This window comes from Malurus melanocephalus, unplaced genomic scaffold (assembly GCF_030028575.1).
Source record: "Malurus melanocephalus ecotype Western Australia unplaced genomic scaffold, MMel_1.1 scaffold_104, whole genome shotgun sequence".
Lineage (NCBI taxonomy): Eukaryota > Metazoa > Chordata > Aves > Passeriformes > Maluridae > Malurus > Malurus melanocephalus.
In genome coordinates, this window is record NW_026623336.1 from 277,055 (window position 1) to 304,152 (window position 27,098).

Below are 27,098 nucleotides of genomic sequence, written 5' to 3' on the forward strand. Positions count from 1 at the left end.
AGTTGTGCTTATGCTGCYGTTGACTATGCCAGGCATATCTCAAATTAACCTTTTCCTTTACACTTCGTTCTAGTTACTTGTTCTGCCATGTGTTCAAATGGTCTCTGGCCAAAAAGARTCACCACAATACCTGTTGTAAGCAACAATCACCTCTTTAAATTCCAGTCCCAGGCTGGAGACCTGTAGATGGTGCCATGATAGTCAACTGATCAGCTGTTTTGTTGATTTTGGTGCAAATTACAGCTCATCAGCTTCATTCTATCAGATGCAAACAAGCCTTACCTGTCTGTCCTGTTCTTGAGAATTCCATCCATTTCTGCCTGTGTTAAAGATTATTGGTCCATTTATTCACATCTGTCCATTTAATTGGTCAGACTTGTCTAGGTACCAKCTAATAGTTGATAAATGGTTTTAAAGGAAGAGGGGAAAAAAGAAGTTGAAAGTGACACTCTAATTTTTAATACTGCTTTTTTAACTGAAATATTTTTGCTGCCTTTAATCATTGCAATGAAATAGTCCCTCTTCTTCTCCTCCTACCTGTTCACTGCTCTCCCTTCGTCTCTCCTCTTCATCTCTATCTTGACCAGGTATTGAAAATCAGTAAATGTTACTTAATAGTTTAGCATCAGAGGCTCAGATCTGTCGGTTTTAYACTACAAACCCCAAGGAAAACTAACACCCCCTTCCCCCCCCACCCCCGACCAGAAAAAAAAGAAGCCTGGACTGATTTATTCTGTCTTAATTTGTAAAAGCAACTAAAAAATCATTTAAGCAGCAGGAGGAGGCCTCAGAGGGAGGCAAGGGCTTCGTAATTAGGAAGACTGGATGAGGAAACTTTGGACAGGGAGGAAAGGGYGGGTAGCAAGTTCTGCAGCTTTGGCAGTAGCCAGGACAAGTTACTAAGCTGGTGAAGCAGCCCGTGGTGTACTTACGTGCCTTTGAAAAATTAACTCAAATCTCTGTACAATTACACTTTTCAGAAATAATCGTGCATCAATTTTGTAGCTGCTTACAGAGGCATGTGTGAGAAACCARAGTCCTTTAATGATATTTGAACATCAAATGATACATGCGAACTGGAAATGTGTGCAAGAAAATATTCTACTTTCTTAAAAAAACCTTGGAAAATACTGCATGAGTGATGGGATATCTTTAATTTTATTAGGGATTTTTTTAACATTCTTTTAAGGATCATAGTATACAGTGTGGGCTTTTCAGATGTGTTCATAGATGGGCTTTTTATGTAGAGTTGTTTACTTTTCTGATTTGTTCTATAATAAAAATGTTATTTGACTTCTTTTAGTTTTCTGACTTGATGTCAGGCTTTTCCAAGCCTGGATATCATCATCTTTCACTGGCAGCTATTGACTTAATAAATGTAGTCTATGAGAAAGCTGCCAAAGCTGTGTATCTGTATTTTCATCTGAACTTTTTGGAAGCCCTAAGGGTTATATTTGACCTTTGGAACAAGTCCAGAGTAGGCTRCTAATGGTCATGGTCATGGGGCTGGAGCATCTCTTCTATGGAGACAGGCTTGGAGAGCTGGGGCTGCTCAGCCTGGAGAAGACAAGGCTCCAGGGAGACCTTGGAGCCCCCTCCAGTATCTAAAGGGATTCCACAGGAGCTGGAGAGAAATTTTGAACAAGGTCCTGGAGGGACAGGACAAGGGGGAATCAATCAAATAAGATGAAGGACAGTCGGTTTAGATTGGATATTAGGAAGAAATTCTTCCCTGTGAGGTTGGTGAGCCCCTGGCACAGATTGCCCAGAGAGGTTGTGGATGTCCCATCCCTGGAAGTGTTCAAGGCCAAGTTGTGGATGGCTTTTCGAACAGCCTGGTCTAGTGGAAATTTCCATAGCAGGGGGATRGAACTGGATGATCTTTGAAGGTCCCTTCTAACCCARACCATTCTGGGATTCTGCATTTCAGTTTCAACAACAGAAGCAAAAGGTTAAGCTTTGTGGATGTTGTTAATGTAAAAAATTTAATCCCATCAGTGATCCAGTCTCTTGGACAGCATCTCCTGCTTGTGACTCTCTCAGGAGACTCTGTGAGCAAGGCTGCAGTCTGTCCTTACGTTTCTTAGTGTCCACTGCATTAGAGACTTTTAGAGAATCTTTTAGTGTCAGTTTATCCATTTTTGTGGATTTTGTAAATATTGATTAAGCTCTCAGCTGGAGTCCTGCCCTTTTAGGTTCCCTTCACAAGGCTTCTGCTTTGCCCCTTCATTATTTTAGTTGCATTTCTCTGGACTTTTGGACAGTGCACAGGATGCTCTGGAAATAACACTGACTTTTCTGTTGCACCTTGGGGCAAAAATAGAAAAAAAAACTTAGTCTGTAATTCTCTGCTGGCAAGGGGTTGTGTGATGCTCAAGATACTCAACACCTACCCCTTGCCTTTAGTAAGCCCTGACAGAACCTCTTCCAAGTCACTGAAATCCCAAAGACCCAGTTTCAGGCTAAAATTAGTAATGTGATGAAATACTGCATTCTTTGGTTAAAATACTTAATAATTTTATCTGTTTGTGCAGTTTTTCCTGCTGCTAGCTACTGTTCAGTTTGTGTAGGGATTTGAGTGATTCTAGGTCCCTCTGACCTGTGAAATACTTGCTGCATGTTTGTAGTGTGGAAGGTGTGTTGTCACAGCAACATTCAGGTTTTGTGCAGAAATATTTTCATACATATTAAAGTGCATATAGTCCTTGCTGAAATAGAATATTCTTCTCTTTTCTCTCTAGCKTCTATGAAGTATTTATTTTAAAATAGATTCAAGCATAATAAGAGCACAGATTGCAAATTTATAAAAAAAATCCTGAAGCTCATGTGCAAAGGTGTTTTAATTGCCAGATCCTTTTGTAAAAGATTGTGTTCTCAGGCCAAGTCAATTCAGCAACTAAAAACTGCACGTGTTTAAGTGCATCCSCCCGCTCCAATTAATATTCTTGTATGTTCTAATAGAGACTTGAAGGAAGATGGATTGATAGCTCTGTGTGCGGTGTTGGCTTACGGAGGTGTCTTGTTTGTGTAACACCAACTTAATTTATTACCACCTGCTGTTTCTGCAAATGGTGAGATTGTCGCACACAAATTGCATATTTCATCACTGTGATGGTGGGAATTGATTTATTGTTTCCAGGGAAATAATTGAATGGAGGAAAAATGCACTGTTAAGTAAGTTGCATCTTTATGAGCTTCTTAATGCCTGTCCATGATCAAATATATTCTAAAAAGGTGCAGTAAATTCTTGTGGGGGTAGCAAAACCTGTTGACTTTATGTCATCAGGTTTGCCTGAATTTCTCAACCATGAAGATGTTAAACYATCCACCCCCTGTCTCCTTTGATACCCTCCTGTGATGAGTTTGGGACCTCAGTCTGATAGGTGTTTGCTCATGTCTGTCCTAATTCACCATGGATGGGCTCTCACAGAACCTGCGAAGACTCAATTTTACTCCTGTTTTTTGAAACGTGTAGCGGTTGAATTGGATATTTCTGGTATTTCTGACCCCATTCCCTGTTGTTTGAAATTAGGTGACCTTCAGTAACTACTAAGTATCTGGATGATCTCGGGTGGGATGAGATGGACTGGATGGAAGAACCCAAACAGTGGCTTTAATGAAGAGGCTGATGCTGGTTTTGGCATGGGYTGTGTTGTATTTATGGCTTGTGCATTGCAAAGCAAGGTGTGGGTTTGACTGAGGATGTCYCCTGTCAGGGGAGCTTGGAGGGGASATGAAAATAGTGCCRCATRCACCATGATTGAGTRTTCTTGTGGTGTTCTTGCATGATTTCTTCTACAATTGGAAGTGACAAAATTGATGAAGCTTAATTGTACTGAAACTTGTCTTGCTGTAGGGGATTGATCCCACCTCTTCCAGGTTCCAATTAATTTTTCTACCACAGACCAATATTTTATCCTTTTAAGTATTAAATTTCGCTTTCTGATAATTTTTTGAAGGAAGCCCTAAAATAAATGTATTTCAGCTGGTTAATACCAGTTGGAATGGCTTTTTTCCTCTGGTTTAAAAACGTGAGGAAGTAGTGACTCAGAAGTAGAATGGTCTAATTGCAACTGTTCCCTTCTTCAGMTCAGAAGTTTTAACCTTTCTGATGGTTTGTGTCTCATGCAAAGCTAAATTTTTAGTCATCTGGCATAYTGGAGATAGTTCTAAGAAAAGAAAATAGTTTTTGTAGCATCAGTTCTTTGGTAAGCTGTTGTCTGACTCCTGTCTCTGTTTACTACACAGTGAGGAAACCCCCAAAACACATGCTCTGAACCCACTTTATACTGTAATCAGGTCCTTTAAGCAAGAGCTTTCCCTTAAAATTGTGAATTCCTTATTTCTCAGTACAAAGTAAATCTCGAACTTCAGGACCTGTAGTATATTAGACATGCTTTAATTCATGTAAACTCAGCAAAGGATCAGTAGCCCTCTTTTAGTAGATTGGAGGTAAAAGACTGAAAAATGCTTTGGGTGGAGGCCAAGGGTGTTTTCTTGGATGATGCCAATTTTCAGAGCTTTTCAGTGTCGATGATGGTTCTATTCAGAGACTTAATGAAGCATTCACTGGGAAACCCCACAAGAAACCTCACAACTTCATCGGGATTGGAAAGCAAAACCAGCAAGTGCCTTTCCCGTTAGATGTGCTGTGCACAATACAGAAATCTCTATTTTTGTAGTGAGAGTGAGGGGCCAAAGGAGCATGTCCAAGGGAGAAYTGCAGCTGCAGGGACGTAGTGAGCCCTGGGTTTAGATCCAGCTGTACACAGCATGTTAGGATCATCCTGGGATGAAAGCGCTGGTAGGGAGTCCATAAATTCTCTTCTGATACAAAAAGCAATAAGGAATCATTGGTGCTGACTCCAGAAGTCTGAAGAGGGCACTGATGATTTCTTTGGAGTGGGTGAAGTGTTCTAAATTGCCTTTTTAAGGCTATATTAAGTTCTGTTGGTTTTTATCCTTATTGTTAATAAAAATCTTGAAATGGCCATACAGTGTATGTTTATCTGCTTCTAGCTAGCCAGAGTAGAGTAAAGAATCACTTTATTCTTCATTTCTACCTATATACCAGAGGCTGTAGTTACTGGCTTTAGAAAACACTCAAGCCAGAATAGGCCTAAGGAAAACTTTTTACAGGTCATTGAATTTTGTAATAGGCCATTGTCAGGCAGTGCAACAGTGAGGCTGTTGTCATGCTGCTCCTCTGGAACACTTAAGTGCCTTTTATCTGATGGCTAAAATTATTAAGGTGGGGTTAAAAATTAAAAGATAGTTGTAACATTTTGAATTATAGACTGGGATGGTGTCATTCAGTAATGAAAAACTAGGAAAGCCAGGGTAAAATCAGATGGTAGCCAAAGCCAAATGTGTTAAACCTTGATAGTTCATAGCCAGGATGCTTCACTGCTGTACTCAGCTGCCTCCAATTTCAGGCACTTCTAGTTTTTAATTTAGGAGAAGCACACTTGCTTCATCATCAGTTCTCATTAGTTTTTACTGTTCTAGAAGGACAGTAAACTCTGTGCTTGCATTCGCCTCTAAAGCTGTTCAGAAGAAGAATTTGTGCCATGTGGGTCCTCCTTGGAGCAGTATTTCAGTCAGGAGTTTTAGAAAAGGTTATTTGAATTCATACAGCTTACCTCAGTCCCTTGTTTCAGTGTTCACAGGAAGGGCTGCTGCCAACAAGTAGWGCAACTTCGAAATATACGGAATTTAATTTTAATCTTTATTTTAAAATTGCACAGTTGTTGCTTGYTCATTTCTGTGGTGCCTTTTGAAATAAAACTGCACCCCTCTAATTCTCTAGAGCTTGCTAGAAGCAAGGAACAGARAATGCAAGGGGAGATTAGTGTTTATTTGAATTTCAGTGGAGCCAAGGGACCACAGGGAAAGTTCAGAGTGCTGTTGAGAAATTAGGCAAGTATCTAACTGGATACTGTGTTCTAATTAAAGCTTGTACAGACATTGATTTTCTTGTATTCCCAACACAACTGATGTTTCCTCACTGCTTAATTTTTTAATATTAAAAATAGAAAACGGTGCCAACTCCAAAGGGACTTGCTGGTAGTGCAGATTATGTAACGTTACAATAAAATTGGGTTAAACTGAGTGTTTAAGGTATATTAGGACTTAATCCTGTGGGATTTTTAGTGAGAAGTATGGGTGGTGTTTTGAATGCAGGATGGAGTACAGGACACTGGGACATTTGAAACATTGCTGCTTGGCAGGGCAATAGTTTTCCATTGGTCAGTCCCCCGAAACTTTCTCAATCCCTCATCCCAAGGTGCAGCTACTCCTCTGGCACTCAGCAAAATCCACTCCAAGTTCTTAAGCAGCCTTTGTCCATAGGCGTTGTACAGGGAATATGCCTTTGTTTAATTTAATTTAGGTGATACATTTGTTTATTTGTATTTTTGTTTATTCTTGATTGAGTTACACTTTTATTTACAGGCCTGAGATTGTCGTATTGTTTCACTTCATGTGGGTCTTGTAATTCATGCTGTCTCGGGATTCCTCCTTCATGCTTCCCTGAACGTTTAATCTCCTAAAATATTGTTATAATTGAAATAAATGTTCCCATATTGGCAATTTGTATTGCTAAACTTGTTTTGACTTTGGTCTGTATTATCTTTGAACTGTATTGGGACATAGATTTAGTAACTGTTCAGGCAAAATTCCCTGAGGGGGGAAAARTAGAATTGCCAGTACTGTTTTTCCATTTCATATTGATACAGTGAAGTACTTGATGAGGCAATTTAGGCTAAARTAGGTACTAAGAACTTGATTTTAAAATTGTTTTAATGTGTCTGGCTTTTATACTTTAACCTGAGAGCCTTGATAAATGCTTTTGGCTKCAGATACTACACTTAAGAATGCATATATCTAGAGGAGTGGGGAGAAGGCAGTGACCAGGAGGGGATTGGAGAGAGGAAGCAAGAGAAATTAATAAATAAATGTGTTCTTGGAAGTAGTCATAGCAAATATTACCAAAACCAGTGAACACAGCTGAAAGGCAGGGTGAAGTGGAACAAAGGATTTCTYCTTTTTTCTTCTGCTTTTGAACATCAACATTAGCTGAAAGAAAAAGTACAAGAAAAATMAACTCAGCAGGGAACAAACAGGGACATTCCAACGTGACTTATGGAAATAGCTGAAATTATTGAATGTGTTTGAAGGCTAAAGTGATGATAAAAGGAAAAATATAGCCCTTCTCCTTTCATTCTACAGTTCATCCCTAGTTKGAATCACAAACCTAATGGATTTCTCAAGGTTCCATCCTTAAATGTGTAACAAGACACTGACATCAAGYGAATGCAAAAAGCACTTGTTGTGCACCTGGCATGTTTGCTGCTTCCCTTGTGTCTCATGGATGTGTTTATATTGGGCAGTGGCATACCAAAACTCAGCAATGTGCTGACTCTTAACACAGGCCCCAAAAATACAAGCTTTGTCATGGGGTTTGTAGTTAAAATTGTGCTTAATATCTTCCCTGTCTGTGAGGTTGAGATAGGTAAGTTAATATTTGCAAGGTGAGTTACAGCAGGATTTAATACAAGCTGTGAAAATGGATTGAGCTTGAAATGCACAAGATGTTTACTCTCTGATGTGAGATGTTTTAKGGATAATTTGTGTATTTAGAGTGTGAAATAAATTCTTAATTTAGTTTTTATCGCCACATAATAAAATTTTGGAGGTTGCAAGGCACCTGTGGAGATGTGTCTGATGCCTCTGCTCAGAGCAGGGTCAGCTACAGCAGGTTGCTCAGGACTGTGTCCAGTCTTGAGTTAAATATCTCTATTTGTGGAGATTCCACAACCTCTGAGCAACCYGTTGCAGTGTTCAGCMGACCACCTGGGTAGTGCAAAAACTTGCTCTTAATACTTAAAATGGGAATTCCTGTTTTGGCCCTTCATGCCCATTCCTTCATGTCCTCACTGGGCACCACTGGCTCCATYTTTACTGGTATTTATATACATTGGGAAGATCCCCCTGAGCTTTTCTTTTCGAGGCAAAACTACCTACTGAGCCCTTCCTTGTCTGCCAGACACTCAAATTCCTTAACTATTTTTGTGGTCCTTCATTGGACTGTCTCTGTAATGTGCAGGTCTCTCTTGTCATGATGGTAACAAAGCCCAGTGGCCTTTGCTGAAAGAACACATTTCTGGCTCATGGTTGGCTTGTTCACCAAGACCTCCAGGTCCTCTGGAAATCTCTTTTCCAATGAGTCTGTCCAGAAAAGCAGCATTGTTTGTCAAAGGTGCAAGCAATCTAAAGGCTTTTATTTRTTTTAATAATTGTAATATTTGRAAATTTTTTAAATCTTGYAGAAGGGTTATTATACCAGGACTARGGAAAGAGATGAACKCTGAATTTTTATTGTATTTTTAGAGAGTCTTTACTTTTCCAGTAAATTTTATAGATTCTTACAGATTTTCACAGGTTTGAATTGTGGTGGACCAAGTTATTTTGAGAAATGCCASCTGGAAGRGGCTTTMRCTCATAGATGTCGATGCCTTCAAGSCTAAGATGAGGATCAGAATAYGAAGRTTAAGGAAAARTAAGATTTTGTGGTATCTACAAAGGACAACGTGAAGTCACAGTGTGAATAATTACAGCTTGGTTCCTTGGAGCATGAACTTGTTAACGCTGCGTTGTTGGCCATCAGCCAACACTAATACGAGAAAGTGTTGGGGTTTTTTTTTATTATTTTTTATTATATTATCAAACTGCTGATGTTGAATACATTATTTGCATTTAAACCATTTCCCTTATGAGATGACTTTACTATTAGTTTATTAACCAATTTACAGTTAATTGATTTAAATATTTCATAATGACTTTTGACTGTCTTGTTAGTGGAAATGATTTAATTTCTGAGCACTCAAAGCTGGTAGTGAAACGTGACTTTGAACTTTGTGCTACTGGAAGTCATAACACTGACTTTGTTCCTGATACAGTCAACGAATGTGGGAATGTGTCAGGAGGGGTCACATTGAGAGGAAATGAGTTCTAAAAAGATTCAACTTGCCTAAATGTCAGGTACTGCCACCACAGTAAAGAAAATCTATCTGAACAATTATACATCTTTTGTTATATTTGTCTGGTACCAACTGCAACATCTCAGCAGATGCACTCAGTAACACCAGGCTAGGGCTGGTGTGCTTCGCTCCTCCCCAAAATGGAAACAATCCTTGACATTACTGAGAAATCTGAGTGATTTCTCTGAAGTGCAAGTACTGGGAGAACAATAGTCTTTCCTCTTGGAAGCTCAAAGGGATGCTGGCACACAGCCTTGCATTCAAAGACGTTTGACCATGCYTGACTTTAGACCATTAGCCTTTTATACCACAAGATCCAGTGCAATACAGTAGAACTAAGTCATAGAATCATAGAATGGTTTGGGTTGGGAGAGACCTTGAAGATTATCTAGGTCCAACTTCCCTGCCATGGGCGAGGACTCCTTCCCACTAGACCAGGTTGCCCTGTCCAAAATGTCTGAATTATGTCTAATCTAAATCTGCCTTCTTTCAGTTGACTGTAGCTTGTTTCTGTGTTACACACCAGTCTGGTTTGAATTTAGAACTGCCCAAAGAAGCATCCTGGTGTTGTTAYCTGAGCTTTTTTAAAATCGTAAAACAACCAGGCTCTTGTAAAATAGTTGTTTAACAGCAGCTGTGTTTTACAAAGTTTTGCCTGGGGCAGAGTTTGACAGTCACATTACAAGCTCWGACCCAGGGGCTGTTTTTAATGGGCATGTTAATAGGTCCATAACCAGARATACCACATGGGTTGCTCTACCTTGAGCTACCAGATTTATTGCTGTGTTAGTGCTTCATAAAGTAAGCATTGGGCTCTATAAAAGAAGTTGTAGAGAATCCAACGATTAGCAAATTCTGAAAGCAAACTTGCTTTCCTAATTTTGTGAAAGGGGGTTCTATCTTTAAAAACCTCTGTGAAACATAACCTTGTGAACACTGACCCCATACCCAGTACTGTGAGTCTGATGTCTAATTCAAAATTTTGATGAATATGGAAAAATTATAATGATGTTTTGCCTGTCCATTGAAATTATGCTTTGTAAAAGCACTTTTGTGTGTAGGTGCTGGAATCTTGCATTTGCTTTTCTGTTTGCTGCTCCCAAGGGATTGTCCATATTTAAGCCTATGGCCAAATATCTGAGTGCTTGGTTCAGTGTTTCCCTGTAGCTTTTCTCCCGGTTTTTCAGCYACATAAAACCTGATGAATGTGTGTATTAAGTGGATGGAGCGTGGCTAATAAATATTAAAGCAGCCATTCTTTTGGTTCTGCTCTGTGAAAAAATGACTCATTTTGCTTTGCGTTGTAGCAATTTCCCCTGCTGTTTGCTTATGTAAACTTGAAATAAAGCTCAGCGGTTTCACTAGTGACCTTGAGGTAGGTTGAATTGTTCTGAAGGAGGCAGCAYATCCTGCACAAGGTCAGTGGCCTTGTCTGAGCCTGAAAACTGCAATTTCATTCTGAGCAGTTGTGCTATTGAAGCCTGACTGTGTCCTGGTGAAATTCCCCACCCTGCGGACATTCGGAGTTTAGAGAGGGCTATTTTAACCTTACAGGAAAGAGCCCTGCAGTTTAAGCTTGTACAGTCATGTTGTCTTGGTGTTAAGTCTGCCAGAGGGGAGATTTTTGTGCCTGTTTCAGCTTTAAAGYCAGTGTTTGTGTGAAAACAGCTCGMAGGYTCCTTTGGTGAGGAGAAGCCAGAGAGTTGCTATGGGGCTGCCGGCRTTTTCAGATCTGTGTCTGTTCGTGAGAGGTGAAGAGGAGGAGAGGCTTTAATGTGGGCATGAGGTTGGCTTAATACATTTGTGTTGATGRCCAGAAAAAAAAAAGGAACAATGCAGCTGTAGTGATTTTGTGAGTTTTCACCCAGATAGAAAACTCAGATAGGGGAGAAGTCCCTCAAGGGTCAGACACTGGGGGAGTGTTTGGGGAAGTGTCCCCTTGGCTTCTCTCACCATCTTCCCTGAGGGCAGGATGTGGGAGGCCTTTTGTCTGTCCACTGCTAAGTTCTTACAGTTCTGTTGGATGAATGCAATTCAACCATTTATTCAAGAGCTAAAGACATCCTACCCAGACGGGCTGTTGTTTCCTCTTTATCTGCTGGGTCTGAATTAGATAGGTGCTTAAAACTTCCAGTTGTGTTTTAGCCTCGCAAMTGCTGTTATCTACAGTCTGAAGATTTCGAGCCTTGATACTGCTGGTGCCAATTCCTGTTAGCTGAGCTCATGGTGTGTTTTGACAGAGCTGGTGTGCTCACCAGCTGCTGCTGGCGGGGAGATGCWCTCCCTCACCCTGACCACAGTCTGCTTCTGCTTCTCTTCCTCTTTGGCATGAAACTGAGCCAAGCCTGAAAACCAAATCACGTGTTTTTTGTTTTGGGGTTTGTTTTTTTTTTTTTTCCCCTGGGAGAGTTTTTGGGGAGGTCAGCAGAGTGCTGTGGCAGGGCAGTGGCTGAAGCTCCGAGGGGAAGCCGGGCATTACAGGAGCTCAGCTGGAAGTGGGATCTCTCTTGTGCCTCTCAGTGAAGTAAACCAGTTCAGGCRCTCAGTTTACTACCAGCAAGGCGTTCAGAGCACTATGCCAAAAATATCAAGTTTCGTTTATTTTTAACTTCTCCACATTTTCAAAACTGCCTCCCCACTGGCTGCTCACAAGAGGAGGAGGAGGTATGGAAAGCTCTGTGCACTTGCCCAAGCCCTGGAGCAAAGCCCTGCAGTCCTTTGCTCTCTCCAGCCAGCAGACTGGAATGATGCTCAAGACTGGCAGGCAGGSAGGAGATTCTCCTTGCTCTTTTTCTCTTGGACTGTATTGATTTTGCAGACACCATCTGCTTGTGGCTGACTAATTAGGAGCAGTAGCCAAGAGGCAATTTTCTTCTTCCTCCTTTGACATGCAGATTCATACCATAGTCTGTGCCATTTGCCATCGGACTTTGAAATCAGGCTGGTGGAAGGTAAAAAAACTTAGCCACTTGTTCAGGAGTTGTTCAGGAGTTGTTCAGGAGGGATAGCCATGTTCTTAATGGTTCCTTGCTGAGTAAAAAACTTGGATCTGGATGGTTTTGTGTCCCACTGGTCCCCAAAATAGCACCAAATGAGTGAGGTTTTCAGTGTTTTATCCTTGAAACAGGAGAGCCTGGTGTTGGTGTGTGGCTCACTGGAGTGAAGAGACTCCAGTTCAGTGCCTGGGCTATCAGGGTTTCATTATGCCTCTTTTAGAGGCTTGTTGTAAGACCAGACTTGGCAGATTTTAGGGATGAAAACTGTTCGAACTGAAAGCTGGTGTTTGGTCTTGAAGGCTTTGTCAGGGGCTTGGGTTAAATCATAGAGAAACAAATGGAAGAGGTTCTGCTAAAGATATCACTTCTGTAAATGACTGTGTTGTTCAAGTTCAGATCACTTGCTTCAGGGGGTTTCAGTTTCTCTGGTAGTCACCTTGGTACGTTTTTCATGACTGTAGATACAGAAATATTTTAGCTGCCTTCCAAAAGGAAGTGAGTCTTTCTGGTGTTCTGGGAACTCCCTTGTATGAAGAAGTATAAGATTCACGTGAAACTAAAATTAATTTTTCTTATTTCTCYTTTCCTAGAATATGACAGATACCTAGCATCTAGCAAAACCATGGCAGCGGCTTACCTTGACCCAAACTTGAATCACACCCCAAGTTCAGGTGCAAAGACTCACCTCAGTACYGGGATGGAGCGTTCCCCAGGGGCCATGGAACGAGTCTTAAAGGTTTTCCACTACTTTGAAAACAGCAGTGAACCGACCACGTGGGCCAGCATTATCCGGCATGGAGATGCTACAGATGTCCGAGTAAGTCMGTTTTTAGCATTCTTGTACTGTCTTTAGGTTAAAGTGTTAACTTAAAAAATGGGAGCTAAAAGTCTGKAAGCAAACAAACTTAAAAGTTCTGTGATTTATTTTAGAGGAATCTCGACCTGTTGTATATTTTGAGTAAATTCAGAAGCTTTAAGTAGTAACAGCCTGTGTGACACATCAGGGCAGGAATGAGAGCTGGGATGAAAGCAACATTAAATGGCACTTTTAATGTTCTTAAAAAATTAGAATACAGTAATGTGTTTARTTTTAAGATGTGTGTATTTCCGTTTTTAAAATGGTTAAATATGTGTATATCACTTAGGGAAAAAATATTGTTTGGAAACTTAGTCCCCCATAGTTTGGGAAAATGGAGCTCTGAAGAGTTCTTCCCCCCCACACCCCCGAAAGCCCATTTGTCCATCCTCTCCCCCCAGTAGTCACCTGCTGCTTGTATTTTTACAGTGTTGTCCTTCAGTTCATCTATGGAAAAAACCCAAGGGCTGGGACTTCTTAAAATATCCGTAATCTTTGAGTTCTGTGGAAATGTTACATATGCATGAAAACACTTTATTGTGRACTTACATCCTCTCTAATGCTGAGATTTTTGCTTACCTTTTCTTCATTTATTCATTAAAATTTTGAATYATTGTGATATTTAAACTAACAAAGCCCAGTATAGTGTGTCAAATGCTTTTGTGGTTTGCTTGTTTTTTAATTATCCTGCAGGAGCAGAATCTTGCATGGTGGTAGGTGGTGTGYGGGGTTGTTTTCTGCTGTGAGGTTCTTGCTGTAGAAGCAGGTTCCCATCTGCTCCTTTCTTTCAACAGTATTTCAAATTCCACTACAAAGATGTGATTCTGCTGGAGGGATGAGTTATCACAGTGTTAAGGGGACTTGTTTTCTCCTTTTGCCCTCTATTAAGTTTCCTTTGTACAGGAGAAAATGAAATTTTAAAATAATCTAAAGGGTTTTGAATGTTTATCTCCCTTTCCTACTGTTTATTTCCTAGCATGGCTGCTTGTGGAAAGGCCTAAGAGCATTCCTCAKTGGAGTAGGTCTTGTGATCTTGATCATAGACCTGCAAAATCCAGGGATTTTCATTGTGATGATCAGAAAATCGGTYTCTTGTCAATTCAGTAAGCTCCTGTCTGTGTTCAGGGATAATTTGGTGAGTGGGCAGATCAGAGGTACAACAACAGGAATTGTTATCATCAGTGGCATACATTTATTTTACATGGAATAAGGTTTTTTGGGTGCCACTTGAAACATTTTTGCTACTGGCTTAAGTATAATRGTTTGCTATCTCTAATCTGATTGATTYGTTTCATAAAGTGCATTACTTCGTACAAGAGGAGAAAAACTATGTCTYGGTATGTTTTTAACCTTGCAAACCTCTCTTGTGGATAAATGTCCAGGGCTCTTAATGTKGTACTTGAAATGGAGGCTCTTTCCMGAGAAATATGTGAAACCCTGAAAAACAAAAGCAGATATTAAATCTGTTTTTTTCTAGCTCAGAAATACCTGTGGTTATGGATTTTAAGGATAGAAAACTGAGTTCTGTTTGCAGTTACATATCCTTGTTTTAAGCAAGAATGCTTCGTATTTTAATAAAAGCAGTATCAAAAGAACAAGCAAATAGCAGTTACTTGARGCTTGCCTTAATTTTTAATTTTTGCGTGTGCTTTTAATTGGATGGATGTTTCCAAAAGGAGTGGGATTTTTTAATTGTTCTGTCCTAGACAAAGAATGGGATGGGAAGCTGTTAAACTTCCTTCTTTTAACAAATGTCCTTCTTTTGTTATTTYGTTAAACTGGGACAGTGACTGTTGAATGTGAATGTGCAGGTAGTAAAGGTCTAGCACTGATGTATTACCATGACATTTATTTTAGAAACAGTAAACCCTTGTTGGAGTACAAGCCTACATTCCATTGGAATGACTGCTGTTCAACCAAGCTGAATAATTTAGGATTAAAATAGCCTGTAAGGTTTTTATGCCTCCTTTTGTGRAGGAGACAGTTTGCCATAGAGCTTCCATTTCTTCTGAATTACAACCTGAGGGAGGAGACTGGAGCTGGGTTTGTTTCCAAGGAGCTCTGAAGGAATATTCTGAGGTGAATGTCTTGGAGACAGCTCTTTCAAGACTACTCCCTGGTCAGCACAGCAGCTGGGATGATAGMTGGGGAACATTTCCAGTATTTGGGGTACATTCCCAGTATTTGGTCTGAAATCTCCAGAACAGCCAGTTAAAGATGTTTCTGCTGCTAAAGCCAGAGGACTTCATGGAATGCACCCAGGGAAAATAAAGGTGTAATTTTCTTTCTGATTTGTGATTCCAATCATCTTCGGTTTTTMACAAAGCCCAATTTGCCTTTGTGAAYGAAAATGATGYGTTTGTCAAAGCAGTGAGGWAAGGGCTTTTTCCTCWMAAAAAAAAAAAAAAGGAAAAAAAGATATCCTAGGAGTAGAGTAGAAATAGTGATTTAGGTGTGTGCCTTCTACACAATTCCTTGGTCATGAAGGGAAACACTTTTCATTAAAACTCAGGTTATTAAGCTCATATGAAGAGAACTCAGCTTCCTGTGGGAGTCTTAAAAGGCTGGACTCTGATTTCCTTGCTGTWTGTCTTAAAATATCTTTCACCAAGACAACAGTGTGGCTACACGTAGGCTTTGCTTTGAGGAGAGCTTTGGGCTGTGGACCTGTGCTTATTCTGGATGGATTTAGTCCCTCAAAGACAGCTGCTTCCTCAGAGGGATGAAGGCTGTGYTCTACAGTGGATGCAAGAGCAGCTTCTCAATTCTGGGAAATGCTTTCTTGGATTTCAAAGAACTGGCATGCTCTCTTTACCCTCTCTTTCTTTGGTATTCTACTAAAGACATGCTTCATTTCCAAAAGAAAGAAAAGGCTTTTATGAATGTGCAAACAGCGGTCTCCTCCTGTGAATGTGTATGTAGACACAACCGTGCATTTGCCAGGGGAAAAAAGGTTGTTTATCTTAGCTGTTTATCTTGGTATGGCTTGTTTGGATGTGGTGTCTGTGTGCTTATGCACAAAGAGGGATTTCCAGGCTTTGGGCTGGGATAGAATGCAGGGCATGCTCTGCCCTGCTCACAGCTTCAGGTGTGGCATTGAGGAGGTGGGTGTTGCTGAGATGGAATTTTTTGGTCTCAAGTGCACCCTGAAAATAAACACTGCCACCAGGTCTTGATCAGCACTTGGGAGACAATCGCCTCTGTTCTCAGATGTGGTTGAAGCAGAATTGTAACCATACTTTGAAAAAAAAGAAAAAAAAAAAAAAGAAAAAAAAAAGAGTGCAATGCATGTAGCAGATTGAGGGGGCAGGGGAGAGTTGGGAAACCTTGTGTGAGCCCTTACAGGTGGCTTTTGGTAAAGTGCATGAAAGTCTGCTTTCTCACCCCAGAGGTGCCCAACTTTCATCTCTGACACCTTTTTTTTAAACTTCTAGCCTTTAAAGTTTGTCCTTGATTCTTGACTAGTAGTTGTGAAAAGTAAAGGCATGACCTRTGTGGAAATATCAACCACAAATCTCAAACCAAGTTATTACCAGACATGTGTCATTCCTTGATTCTCAAAAGGTTTTGCTTTCTTCCAATTTTGTTATAYTGTCTAAAACCCCTAGGCTGGATAGAGATAGGATTAAAACTTTTTACCTGTCAGCTTTTGTCCTTATTTTCTTAGCTGGAAAAAAAGCATGGTTAGAGAACAAATAAAGATAGTCTTCAGGGTTCTCTTAACCTGTTCATAATTTAAATGTCTTTTTCTTCCTTTTCTATGCAGTACCACCTTGAAATGTCACCTTCCTCAATGTTGACTGAATAAGATCTCAAAAAGCTGAATTTARAAAGAACATCCTTAGCTAAGGGGAAGGATATCGTCTAACTTAAAAAAAACACGTCAGTGCAAGGAGCATGCCTTGGCTGCATCCTGTCCCATTTGGGAAAATAACCAGCAAATTCATCAGCTTCACTACCCACTTGCAAAATCTTATTTTTCACAGGTAGAAGGCATGGGTGCTGTTGGAATTAGGTGTATTCCAGTCTGTTCCCTGAGTTGAACTTTTTAGGAGAAGGGCTAAAAGCACATTCAGCTGAGTCTTCACTAAATTAGTTTATTCAGCTGTGTTACTGTATTCATATGTGTTGCTTCTTTTTTCCTCTTTGCCTCTCCCATTCAATCCACGCTGACTTCTACCTATCAGTGCAAGAGAGCAGAGTATTTGATTGGAGATCCAGTTTGTGGTGGAGGAATGGAAAGATCCTGTAGTGCAAAGGTCTGCAATTCAAATGCTACCCTCCTTAAGACACGTGTTTCTTCTGGATGCTGTGCCAGCTTCCTTCATGCTGTTTGTTTCCTCATGCTACCACCGTAGTTGTGCTGGCATAGCTGGTGTGACTGTTTTGGCAAACTCAGTCCAAGCTAAAATGAATGATTGTTTTGCTGTTGTTTWAAATCCAGATCAGTTCTGTAATCTTGTTAGCTGCATTGTCTTGCAGACTGACACAGCTGAGCRGGCTGGGGGAAGAAAGGAAATGCCTGTTTATGCTGGCACCAAAGTGTTACTGCACCATGAGTGAATAGAGTATTAAAGCCTTATTGGTGAGCACCCCTTGTCATCCACAGCAGCATTCCTGGTTTCCAAACATTTCCCAAGAAGGACACTTCCTGTTCTGAAAAAGGGCAACAGGCTTGTCAGTCCAACCTCAGTTCCAGATGCGATTCCACCCGTTCACCTTCATCTCTGTCCTCTGAGTCTCTCTCCCTTTTTAGAGCCAATATCTGGACAAAAGGTGCCARACATCTGCTGTGGCTAGTCTGGAGCCAAGCTGGGCTACACAGTGCTGGTTCTGACTGACTGACAGGTAGCCACTAGTTGAATTCCACAGCTATGGAATGGCCAGATGTGCTTATTGCTGCTYGGCTCTTCCTAAGCCAGAAGATTTGTAGAATGGGCATGTGTTAGGTCTGCTCTACTGCAATCTGTAAAGGAGATCTGAATTTATTAATCAGATAAGTTTTTATCTAATGAGTTTTTCTTTTAGATAAGTTTTTATCTAATAAATTTTTCTTTTAGATTAGGTTCTTACGATAATTTATTAACAGGGGTAGCAAGTTGGTCACACTGCATTCTGGGGAAAAAAGCTGTGAGCACTTACAAAACTCAAAGCCATGCCAGGTTAGTATTTTTGGTGAAGTCAGCTCTTTACAGCAATGGTTTCATATTCTAATCTAATTTCTACATATGTACAGTGATATATGTGCTTTGAGGCAGTGGAACTATTTGATGTATAGAAGCAGACTGGAGTGCAATGATTCAAGCATCAAATAGATGTGTGTAAAAATGTATAAWATTATTCCTGACCCAGTATTAGAGCAAGAAAATTGATACCATTTACCTTTTTTCCTTCCTTYTCTCCARTGTGTGCCTGCATGARCTGTACAAGGTGACAAGGCATGGTTGTATTGTYATTTTGTAGGTGCCTCCTCTCTGAGAACCTGAAAAAAAAAACCAAGAACTCAAAATCTTGAAATGTGAACAAAAAGGTGTATAGTACTGTGATAATCAGTATGATTATAATAAGACAAAAGTACCCTTGGCTTTAGAATGCCTGTTTTGTGCAAAATACTCATGATGTTCTTGGATGAGACACACRTGCAAAATAACATTTAAAACCCAGTATAAATAGCCCTTGGCCATTTTTCTGGGCACACCTGGATATGTAGATGGCTTTAAGTTAACACCCTCCATCAATGTCTAACTGTACAAAAGCTGGATCCAAGGGGACTCAGGCTTTCTGAGTGCATCTGAGGATAGGGAGTAGTGAAATATAGAATCACAGAAAAATCTGGGTTAGAAAGAACATTTAAAGGTTATCTATTCCAGCCCTGCTGCAATGAGCAGGGACATTTTCAACTAGATCAGGTTGCTCAGAGCCCTGGCGAACCTGGCCTTGAGTGTTCCCAGGGATGAGGCACCCACTGCCTCTCTGGGTAACCTGGTCCAGTGTTTTACCACCTTCATTGTGAAAAAACTTCGTAGTGATATATAATCTATACCTGCTCTCTTTATATTTAAAGCTATTTGCCTTGCAAAAAGTCCCYCTCCAGGTGTCTTGGAGCCCCTTCAGGCCCTGGAAYRGGCTCTGAGTTCTCTGAAGTTGAGAAGCCCCAGGGTTAGCAGCCCCAACTSTCTCATCCTGAGTCCATGTGAGAAATGTTCCAACCCTCTGATCACCTTGGTGGCCTCCTCTGGACTTGCCCCAAGGGCTCTGTGTCCTTCGTGTGCTGGGACCCCAGAGCTGGATGCAGCTCTGCAGGTGGGGTCCCAGCAGAGGGGCAGAATCCCCTCCCTCAYCCTKCTACCCACACTGCTTTGGATGTTAAGCTTCTGGAAAACTAAATTTTAAACTAAAMCAATGTTTTAATTTTGTTAGCTTTTAAAACATTGTTACATTTATTGGGGAAGTGCGCAGTAGGATTAGAAAAGTGCTGATTAATCCAAGACTGCAAAGCAGGGCTGTACCAGCTCTGCTCTGTCAGTACTGTCAGTGTGAGCTTGGAAGGTTCCTTATGGAATTCTGTGTGGGCATGCAGAGGTATTTGGGATGACAGATCCCTTTGTGGCTTGGATGTGAAAGGCTCTGAGGCACTTGGGTGGGTGTATTGCTTGAGCTGAGGTGTCTCTGTGCTGGTGTGACAGGATCCTGGGCACCAGAATAACCTGTGTTCAGGCTGTGTTTTTGACAGGAACTTGTTGGGTTTCAGAGGCAGAGTTCTTGTGCAGCCTCATCAGTTTCCCAGTCTTGTTTCTCATATGATACATGAAAGTGTTTGATGGATAAGCACAGTAATGAGAAAAAGAGGAATGTGGCTTTTTTTATTTGACTGTCAGACAGTGTTATCAGAGGACAACCCAGATTTTGGTGTAGTGAGCACATTCTAGAGTTCTCCTTTATGGAAATGATAAACTAATTTTCGTCAGAACTTTGTCATTTACTTTTGTCCAGCTTTTCATTTAAGCTCCCCCTATAAATCTATCACCAGGAGTTACAATACTTGATATATAAACAGTGTTTGACATATTTGAAGTGCTGCACAAACATTAGCACGCTGTGCCTGTGTCAGAGTTGCTACTTAGMCTTTTTCTAGTGCAAGAAACTTTCTCCTTCCTACTAAATAAGGAAATTAGGTTTGTGGTCACACTGGGAGTACATTATTCTGTCTTCAATTTATTCATAGTAGCACATCAATCTTGTTAATTTACAAGCAAGCAATTCATTTTCACTCCTTTACAGAAGCATGAGGTATTATTGATACATACTGGGAGAGCCAAGGGTACTCTGTGCCTTTTGGCCTTTCTCTGCTCTGTCTTGATTTTTCATCGTTCTCCTAAATCTACTGCACTGTAAATTCTATTTTTGGGCACATTTTCCTAATTTAGGGCAAATATTAATCTATTTTTTAAATTAGCTGTGTTGCATATCTGTGGTTTTCAGACAAATGATTAAAAAGAGTGCTATCCAGTTTTCTACCTATAGGAAAAGCTTTTTCTTCTCTCTGGGGCAGAAGGAGGGAAAGGTGACCTATTCTTTGCCTGTTATTGATAGGAAGTTCCAAGGAAGGCTTCCCATTCTCTCTTGCTAGGCTGTGTTGGTCAATTTTATGTTCAGGATAGAAATGTCAGCTTCAGAAACCTAATTAAAATCAATGTGATTATGGTAAACCGCATTCAAGTGSCTGAGATTGTGTGACTGCCTTGCAGTTGTAGGGAGCTGCCAACAGACACAGGAAAACTCCTCATGGGAATTTATATTCATGTAGGGATCCCCTGTACCCAAAGTGAAATCTCATTCTGGATTAGGTTTCTGCTGAAGTCAAGCTCTCCAAGAAGTACTTCTAGCTGTGATTAATTTGAGATCAGAAGTTTGTAATCCAGGTGGAAAGTGCTGTTCCTTACCTTTTTTTTTTCCTCTCAGTAATCCAGCTGAGGAGCTTCCTGAGCTGAAAGGCTGGTTGCAGTAGAGTCTGGAGAGATTTCAGATTTCTTTGGCCCTGCTTCCAGTTAAAAGATTGTGGTGACATGTCTCAGCAGGATGCTGTAGTTGCTATTGTGCAGTGGTTAAGCAGTTAAATTGTTTGTCTGGAAATTTCTGATTAAGCATTCTCGTCACTGCCACAGAGAACATGGGGCTGCTTTGGCAGAGCTCCTCACAGAGCCACCGTGGAAGAYCCAGAGGCTGTCACCCATCCTGGAGTGACGGCAGTGGTTTTGTTGGGTCTGTGGAGGTTGCCTGGGACTTGAGGAGACTAAACAGGTTATTTACTGCTTATGGGAGTTACATGCACTGACCTGACCCTGCCTGCAGTGCCAGCACAAGCCTTGGGGATGRATCTTGGGCTGTTTGGAAAGGGCAGCCTGGTGGAACAAGCCCTGTGCTGGTTCAGGGGACCCCACTGTCCTCTCTGGGGGGGCTGTGCTCCCCCAGGCAACTTCCTGGAGCCTCCCTGTTCTGCTGCTGCCTCTCCTGGTAGGATATCTGGCTCTAAATGTTTGAAAATTCAAATTCTCTGGTTTAATAATAAAAACGTGTATAAGCAAATAGGTGTTTTACTTTAGAATTCTCCCCTGCCAACCACCCATTCCGTGTTTTAATCATCCTGTTTCCTAACTTCTCCAGTTTTTGATTCTGACTGTGGGTTGATAGCACCTGGAATGAGCTCTGCAGCATTCGTAAATGACAGAGAAGAGAAGCACTTAATGTGGTTTTTTCACATAAAGCATCACTTCTTTCTTCCTGACAATACAAGACTTCTTAGAACATATTTTCCAACACTTGCACTTGACCTCCTTTGCACCCATTYTGCTGTCTCTGTAGTGTTTGTGCTGACTTTCTCTTGAGTTCCAGTACKTACGAATCGTTGCTAATCATTTTCTTGGGGGTAATACCAACAACCTCGCCACATACCTCAGCCTTCTTACATAATTCAGAAAATATGTCTATTTTTATTTTTTATTCTGTGCTAGGTTTAGGCTTGATTGATGATACAAAAAGGACAGAGGCTTAAAATCTCACTCAATTTTGGTGGGAATTAGGACATMTGACTTCTTCAGTCCTTTTGTAATCCCAGCCTGAAGACTAGAGAGGGTCTGAGATTTCCATCTTGATTCTTCCCTGAGTGAACACTAATGGTTTCAGCTGAGTCTTACGCATCAGTAGTCTCAGTGGGTCATGGTTATAGATAATTTTACCATAATTTTTTCTTTTCCGAAGCCATTTCTTATCACAGCAGGTGTAACTATCTTCTAAGAACATGCACCTCCATTTTCATTATCAACTGAGAGTGTCAGAGATGGGGGAAGGGATGGATTTCCAAAATGTAACACTGTATGTTACATGCTCTGTGCAGGGAGAGATGAAAATGAATGAATCTCTTCTGTTTGCACATAGAAAAACTGGCCCTGTTCCCTTTGGATGAGAGCTCGCCTGCCAAAATGCTACTAACTAAGCAGAGATTGTCCTTTTGGTGAAGAAGAGGTTAAAAATGCTTCTGTCAGTTCTGAGAGTACTTGGTGGTGGTGAGKGTTTCCAGGGATACAGGCAACTGTTCTCCTTTGTAGTTTGTGATACAAAGAGCCTCAAATGCAGGCAAGAAACAAACTTAACCAATTTACATTTAATTCAGATTTAAAACCGTTCACTGACCTGATAATAGACCTTTGGAATTGCTGGGGAAGGTTGCAARAAGTGAACTGCTTTAAGAGGAGACAGGATGAGTAATTGGAAGAGTTTCATTGAAGGCTGCTGAATGACAGAAACAATGCTTGGCTTGGGAAATCCAGTGGGATAAAAATAGTCTGAGGTTAGGAGAGCACTTGGGGGAAGTGTTGCTGTGTGCTTGCCTGGTGTTGCCTCATCCCTGGCACCCATCTGTGGCCACTCCTGGAGTTGTTTCACCGAGGTGCCTGCAGGGAGTTGCCACTTTGCATCAGACCTTTGTCCCAGCAGCTCGGGCACCTTCTGGCTGTYGGGACAGGCTGTGGCTGGTGAGTCTGGTGCTGCCAGCTGCTTCAAAACTTGGATTTGCCGGTGTTGTGAAGTCTCCCTCCCACACAGCACCGTCCTCTGCAAGCCTCCTGCTTGCTTTGCTTCTGCTGCCCATCTTCCTTCAGGTCTGGGCTCACCATCAACTTAGCACTGATGTCCAGCTCCAGGGCGTGGGAGACAAGGGAAATTTGGGGCACTGTGGGTTCTGAACCATAGTGACTCTTCTGAGGATGCTGCTCTCAGACACAGGGTCSTGTTGGGCTTGATGGAAGCTCTTCTAACTCAGTCCCCATGAACTTGCACACACGGCTTGTGTTTCCTTCCCGTAGGCTTGAAAGAATTCTGTTTTACATTTCTCTRTGCACTGTGTTGCTTCTGAGAGATTATTTAAAGGTTGCAGTTTGAGGAGATGTGTGAGCTGATTTAACAGCTTGATATCACCTCACCAACAGCATGATTCCACTCCTACACGTGTCATCTTCCCCCTCTATTCARATTTAGTGCTTCCTTAATTCTCTTTTTGCAGTTAGCTTTCTGCTTGCTTAATTTGCACAATCAGGGTTTTAAACAATTACTTTGTGGTATAAAATAATAAATTTTGGGAAGCAATCACTGAGTCATTTAGGTTGGGAAAGACGGCTTAGATCATCAGATCCAGCTGTGAACCCGGCACCCACCACCAAGTTCACCACAAAACAATGTCCTCCGGTGCCACATCCACATGTTTTTTGAACATTTCAAGGGATTGGTGACTCCCACTACCCCWGGCCMGCCAATTCCAAGGCGATGACTCCACCACTACCCCAGGCCAGCCAATTCCAAGGCTTTTACCCTTTTAGTGAAGAAATTGCCCATAATACCCAATCTAAATCTCCTTTGGTGCAGCTTGGGCTGTTTCCTCTCATTCTATCTCTTATKACCAGGGAGAAGAGTCTGACCCTACCTGGCTGCACCCCCCTGGCATGGAGTGGTAGAGAGAGAGAAGGTCCCCCCTGAGCCTCMTTTTCTCCAGKCTGAACCATCCCCCAGCTGCTCCTCACCAGACTTGTGCCCCAGACCCACAGTGTCATCATACTGAAAACMCTCTCACCTAAATCACTCCAGTAGCGCATCTCTGTCTCCCGTAGTCGATGTATTTCTGGAATTTTGAGCAAGAATCAGCAACTTGTGCATCTCTGTGTGCATCTGTGTGCGTGTGTATCTGTGTGTGAATATATACTCACACATGAGCGTTTTCAGTGGGAAATTTTCACATCATTACACGTTCAGGAGCAAAGGCTGTGAATTCTTACAAGAAGTGTCTGGGAGCAGMGATAGCCCCTGCTCCTGCTGAGCTCCTGCTGGCAGGATCTGCTGCCTTGCTGAGAGACAAGGCTTCCCTTGGACTGGGTTGTGAGGCAGCAGCTCAGAGCTCCTGCTGCCTCCCTGATCAGGATGAGAACAGGCCAGCCTGGCACGCTGCACCTCAAAGGTTGCTCATCCCTGCTCTACTGACACATTTGATTTTTAGTTAYTGCGTGGCAGACCTTTCTGATGTCTGACACGGCAATCTGCTACGGATTTATGTAAAAGGTTCCTTTCTTGGGCAAGAGATGCTCAAACTCTGAAATTTACCTCAGGGCAAACAGCATTTGTTGTGTTTGAGAATGTTCCCAAATAATTGTCTCTTGCCTGGTTTTATAAGGGATCTGTGCTGAATATCAAATGAGTGAGGGGGGAGGAAACCAAGGGGCTGTGGTGTGACCTGTGAAATCCTGGCTGTTGGGGCACTAGAGAGGATGAAAGTCCAAGATGATTTTCTGGTTCTTGGTGGAGAGCGACTTTTAAAGGCTGCTGGTGGAGTTTTTTAAACTAATACATCTTGCTTTCCTCCACAAACCTGCTTTTGATATGTTTTTCTTTTATGTTGTTCTGTTTTACATAGAGCAAATACTGACACGAAACTGATAAGATATATGGAACATATTTACTCACATTTTCTGAAGCCATGCTGGTAAAACTTTAGCAATTGTAACTGGTTGTGTGAAAGACTAGCTTACAAGAAAACATATTTAGTATTCCTAATAAAGGTGCTACCTGTGTGCTGCTTGGTATTTTGTGTAGGGTATTACAGGTTAATACTTAAAGTTTTTGAAATGTATCAGTTGTATTTTACAAGCTTGTAAAGAGTGTGTTTTTCTGTGTTTTAGGGTATAATCCAGAAGATTGTGGACAGTCACAAAGTGAAAAACGTGGCCTGCTATGGGTTACGGCTCAGTCACCTGCARTCKGAGGAAGTTCACTGGCTACACCTGGACATGGGGGTGTCCAATGTGAGAGAGAAATTTGAATTAACCCACCCTCCAGAAGAATGGAAGTAAGACTATAAATCTGTTCAATGTCAGTCATATAAGTCTTTCTGCCTTGTCATAAAAAATAATCTGTAATTTGTTTTGTTAAGAAAGGTCCTCTTGTAGTGGAATAGAGCTGATGGAATGGGGGGAAAATAAACCCACCAAACTTTTCACTAAGAGCTGTGAGCAGTGTTTTGTTTGCTTTAAAAGGGTTTTGTTGTAAGGGATTTCATGCAAACTGAAGAGAAACTTGGGATTTAGAGGAAGCATAAAATAGGAACAGAAATCTCCTAGTCATTTGTGCTGAAATCTGCAATTTTTGTCTTACTTAAAAGTTTTAGGACAGGAATGCTATTCCTAGTTGTGGTATGAGCTCAGGGCTGCAATTTTAAAAGGATAAATCTTATTATTTAAATAAAGCCARAAGGATATTGTTAAGTAATGTTTGTACTTATCTATAGACTGAGTAGGAAAAATGTGATTTGAGAAGAGTGAAATGCAGTCAAAAATCAGTTTATCCCTTTGCTGTGCAAAACTTCTCAGTTGTTAAACTTACTTATATTGAGGCCCAGAGCAATAAATGACATCTGCCTTCCTTCTGGCTGTGATCTTCTCAAGCTATACCAGGAGCAGTGAAACAGTAGAAGGATAACTGCAGATTTTTGGGTTGTTTTCATAGCCTGGGCACATGTGTTGAGGTTTTTCATGATGCTGATTAACTGGTTAAAAAGTTTCTTCAGCTTTTTTGGAGGGTAAGCTGCTGCTGCAGCCCAGGAGAGGAAGGAAGGAAACTGTGTCCACTTTCCTGGTACAAAGACAAGAGGAAACTAAAATTTATTTGCAGAAAGACACAGTAGTCTACTAGAGAAAATGGGGGGCTCCTAGAGTTGTAAAATACCAATAAACCAAATAGRGTTTAAACCAAAGACTAGATTACTGTGGTTGCTCATTCATTGCAGGGGCATTGTGCATCCATTTCTGTGGTTTCTGCTCATAACTATAATTTGTGCAAAAGTTGCTGGTTGTTTTAAAGGCTACGCATACCTTCTTCAAAATTATTGAAAATAGTCTGTACTTAATTTCTCAAGAATGGAGTTATTGTATTCTAGCAAATGTCACAGTTGGCAATCTTCAGTTTATAAATTCTCTTTAGGGTCCCGGTTTTAACAAATCCACAAATGCAAAGAAATTAGGAATGTTTGAAACCTGGGTTTCAGTTATGTTGCATATTCTCTTCTGTGCAGATTATGTTTTATTGTTTCCGTGATCTATATAAGTATTTTCCCTCACAGGAAATTTTTCCTTGATAATACTGTGAAATCACAGCTTAGAAAGGAGGAGATTCCTGAATCCTTTCCATTATAGTGGATGCTATCATGTGGTGAATGAGATGTGAATAATTTATGCTGTAGAAATTCAAAGTGTACAAGTGTCAGTTCCATTTTTATTAGACAGTACAGCTTGCATGGTACACATTGCAGAACACATTTAATTGGTTTTAAAAACAAAGTTAGATATTGTTTTGAAGTTTATGGAGAGGAATTGTGTAAAATGCTCATGAAAGAGCTATGATAAGATGTAAATTATTCAGTACCTTTCCAAGTGTCATTTAATGTGTTATCGAATACATGCAGCCTGACATACCTTTTAAACCCAGAGAGATTTGCTGTGCATAATCAAAATGCTGCTGTCATATTTGTAATGCCATAACACAAAGTGTCTAAGATCATATGACAGTACTTGTAGAAATGTTTAGATTACCAAAGGGGAAGTAGTCTTGGAATGGTTCTTAAATTGAAAGTTTCCTATWGTGTTAGTAAACCTTTAAGTGCCTCACATG

The 27,098-nt window shown here is 41.0% G+C and overlaps 1 protein-coding gene across 3 annotated transcripts in view; it reads left to right on the forward strand.

The window, feature by feature from the left end:
* The window catches only part of PTK2 (protein tyrosine kinase 2), a 187,623-nt gene that overhangs the window by 66,845 nt on the left and 93,680 nt on the right, over nucleotides 1-27,098 (forward strand). For all 3 annotated transcript variants that reach the window (XM_057369158.1, XM_057369160.1, XM_057369159.1), the window contains 2 exons: nucleotides 12,628-12,854; nucleotides 25,115-25,281. In XM_057369158.1, the coding sequence (XP_057225141.1) occupies nucleotides 12,660-12,854; nucleotides 25,115-25,281 (362 nt within the window). In that variant the 5' untranslated portion in view covers nucleotides 12,628-12,659. The remainder of the gene's footprint in view (nucleotides 1-12,627; nucleotides 12,855-25,114; nucleotides 25,282-27,098) is intronic.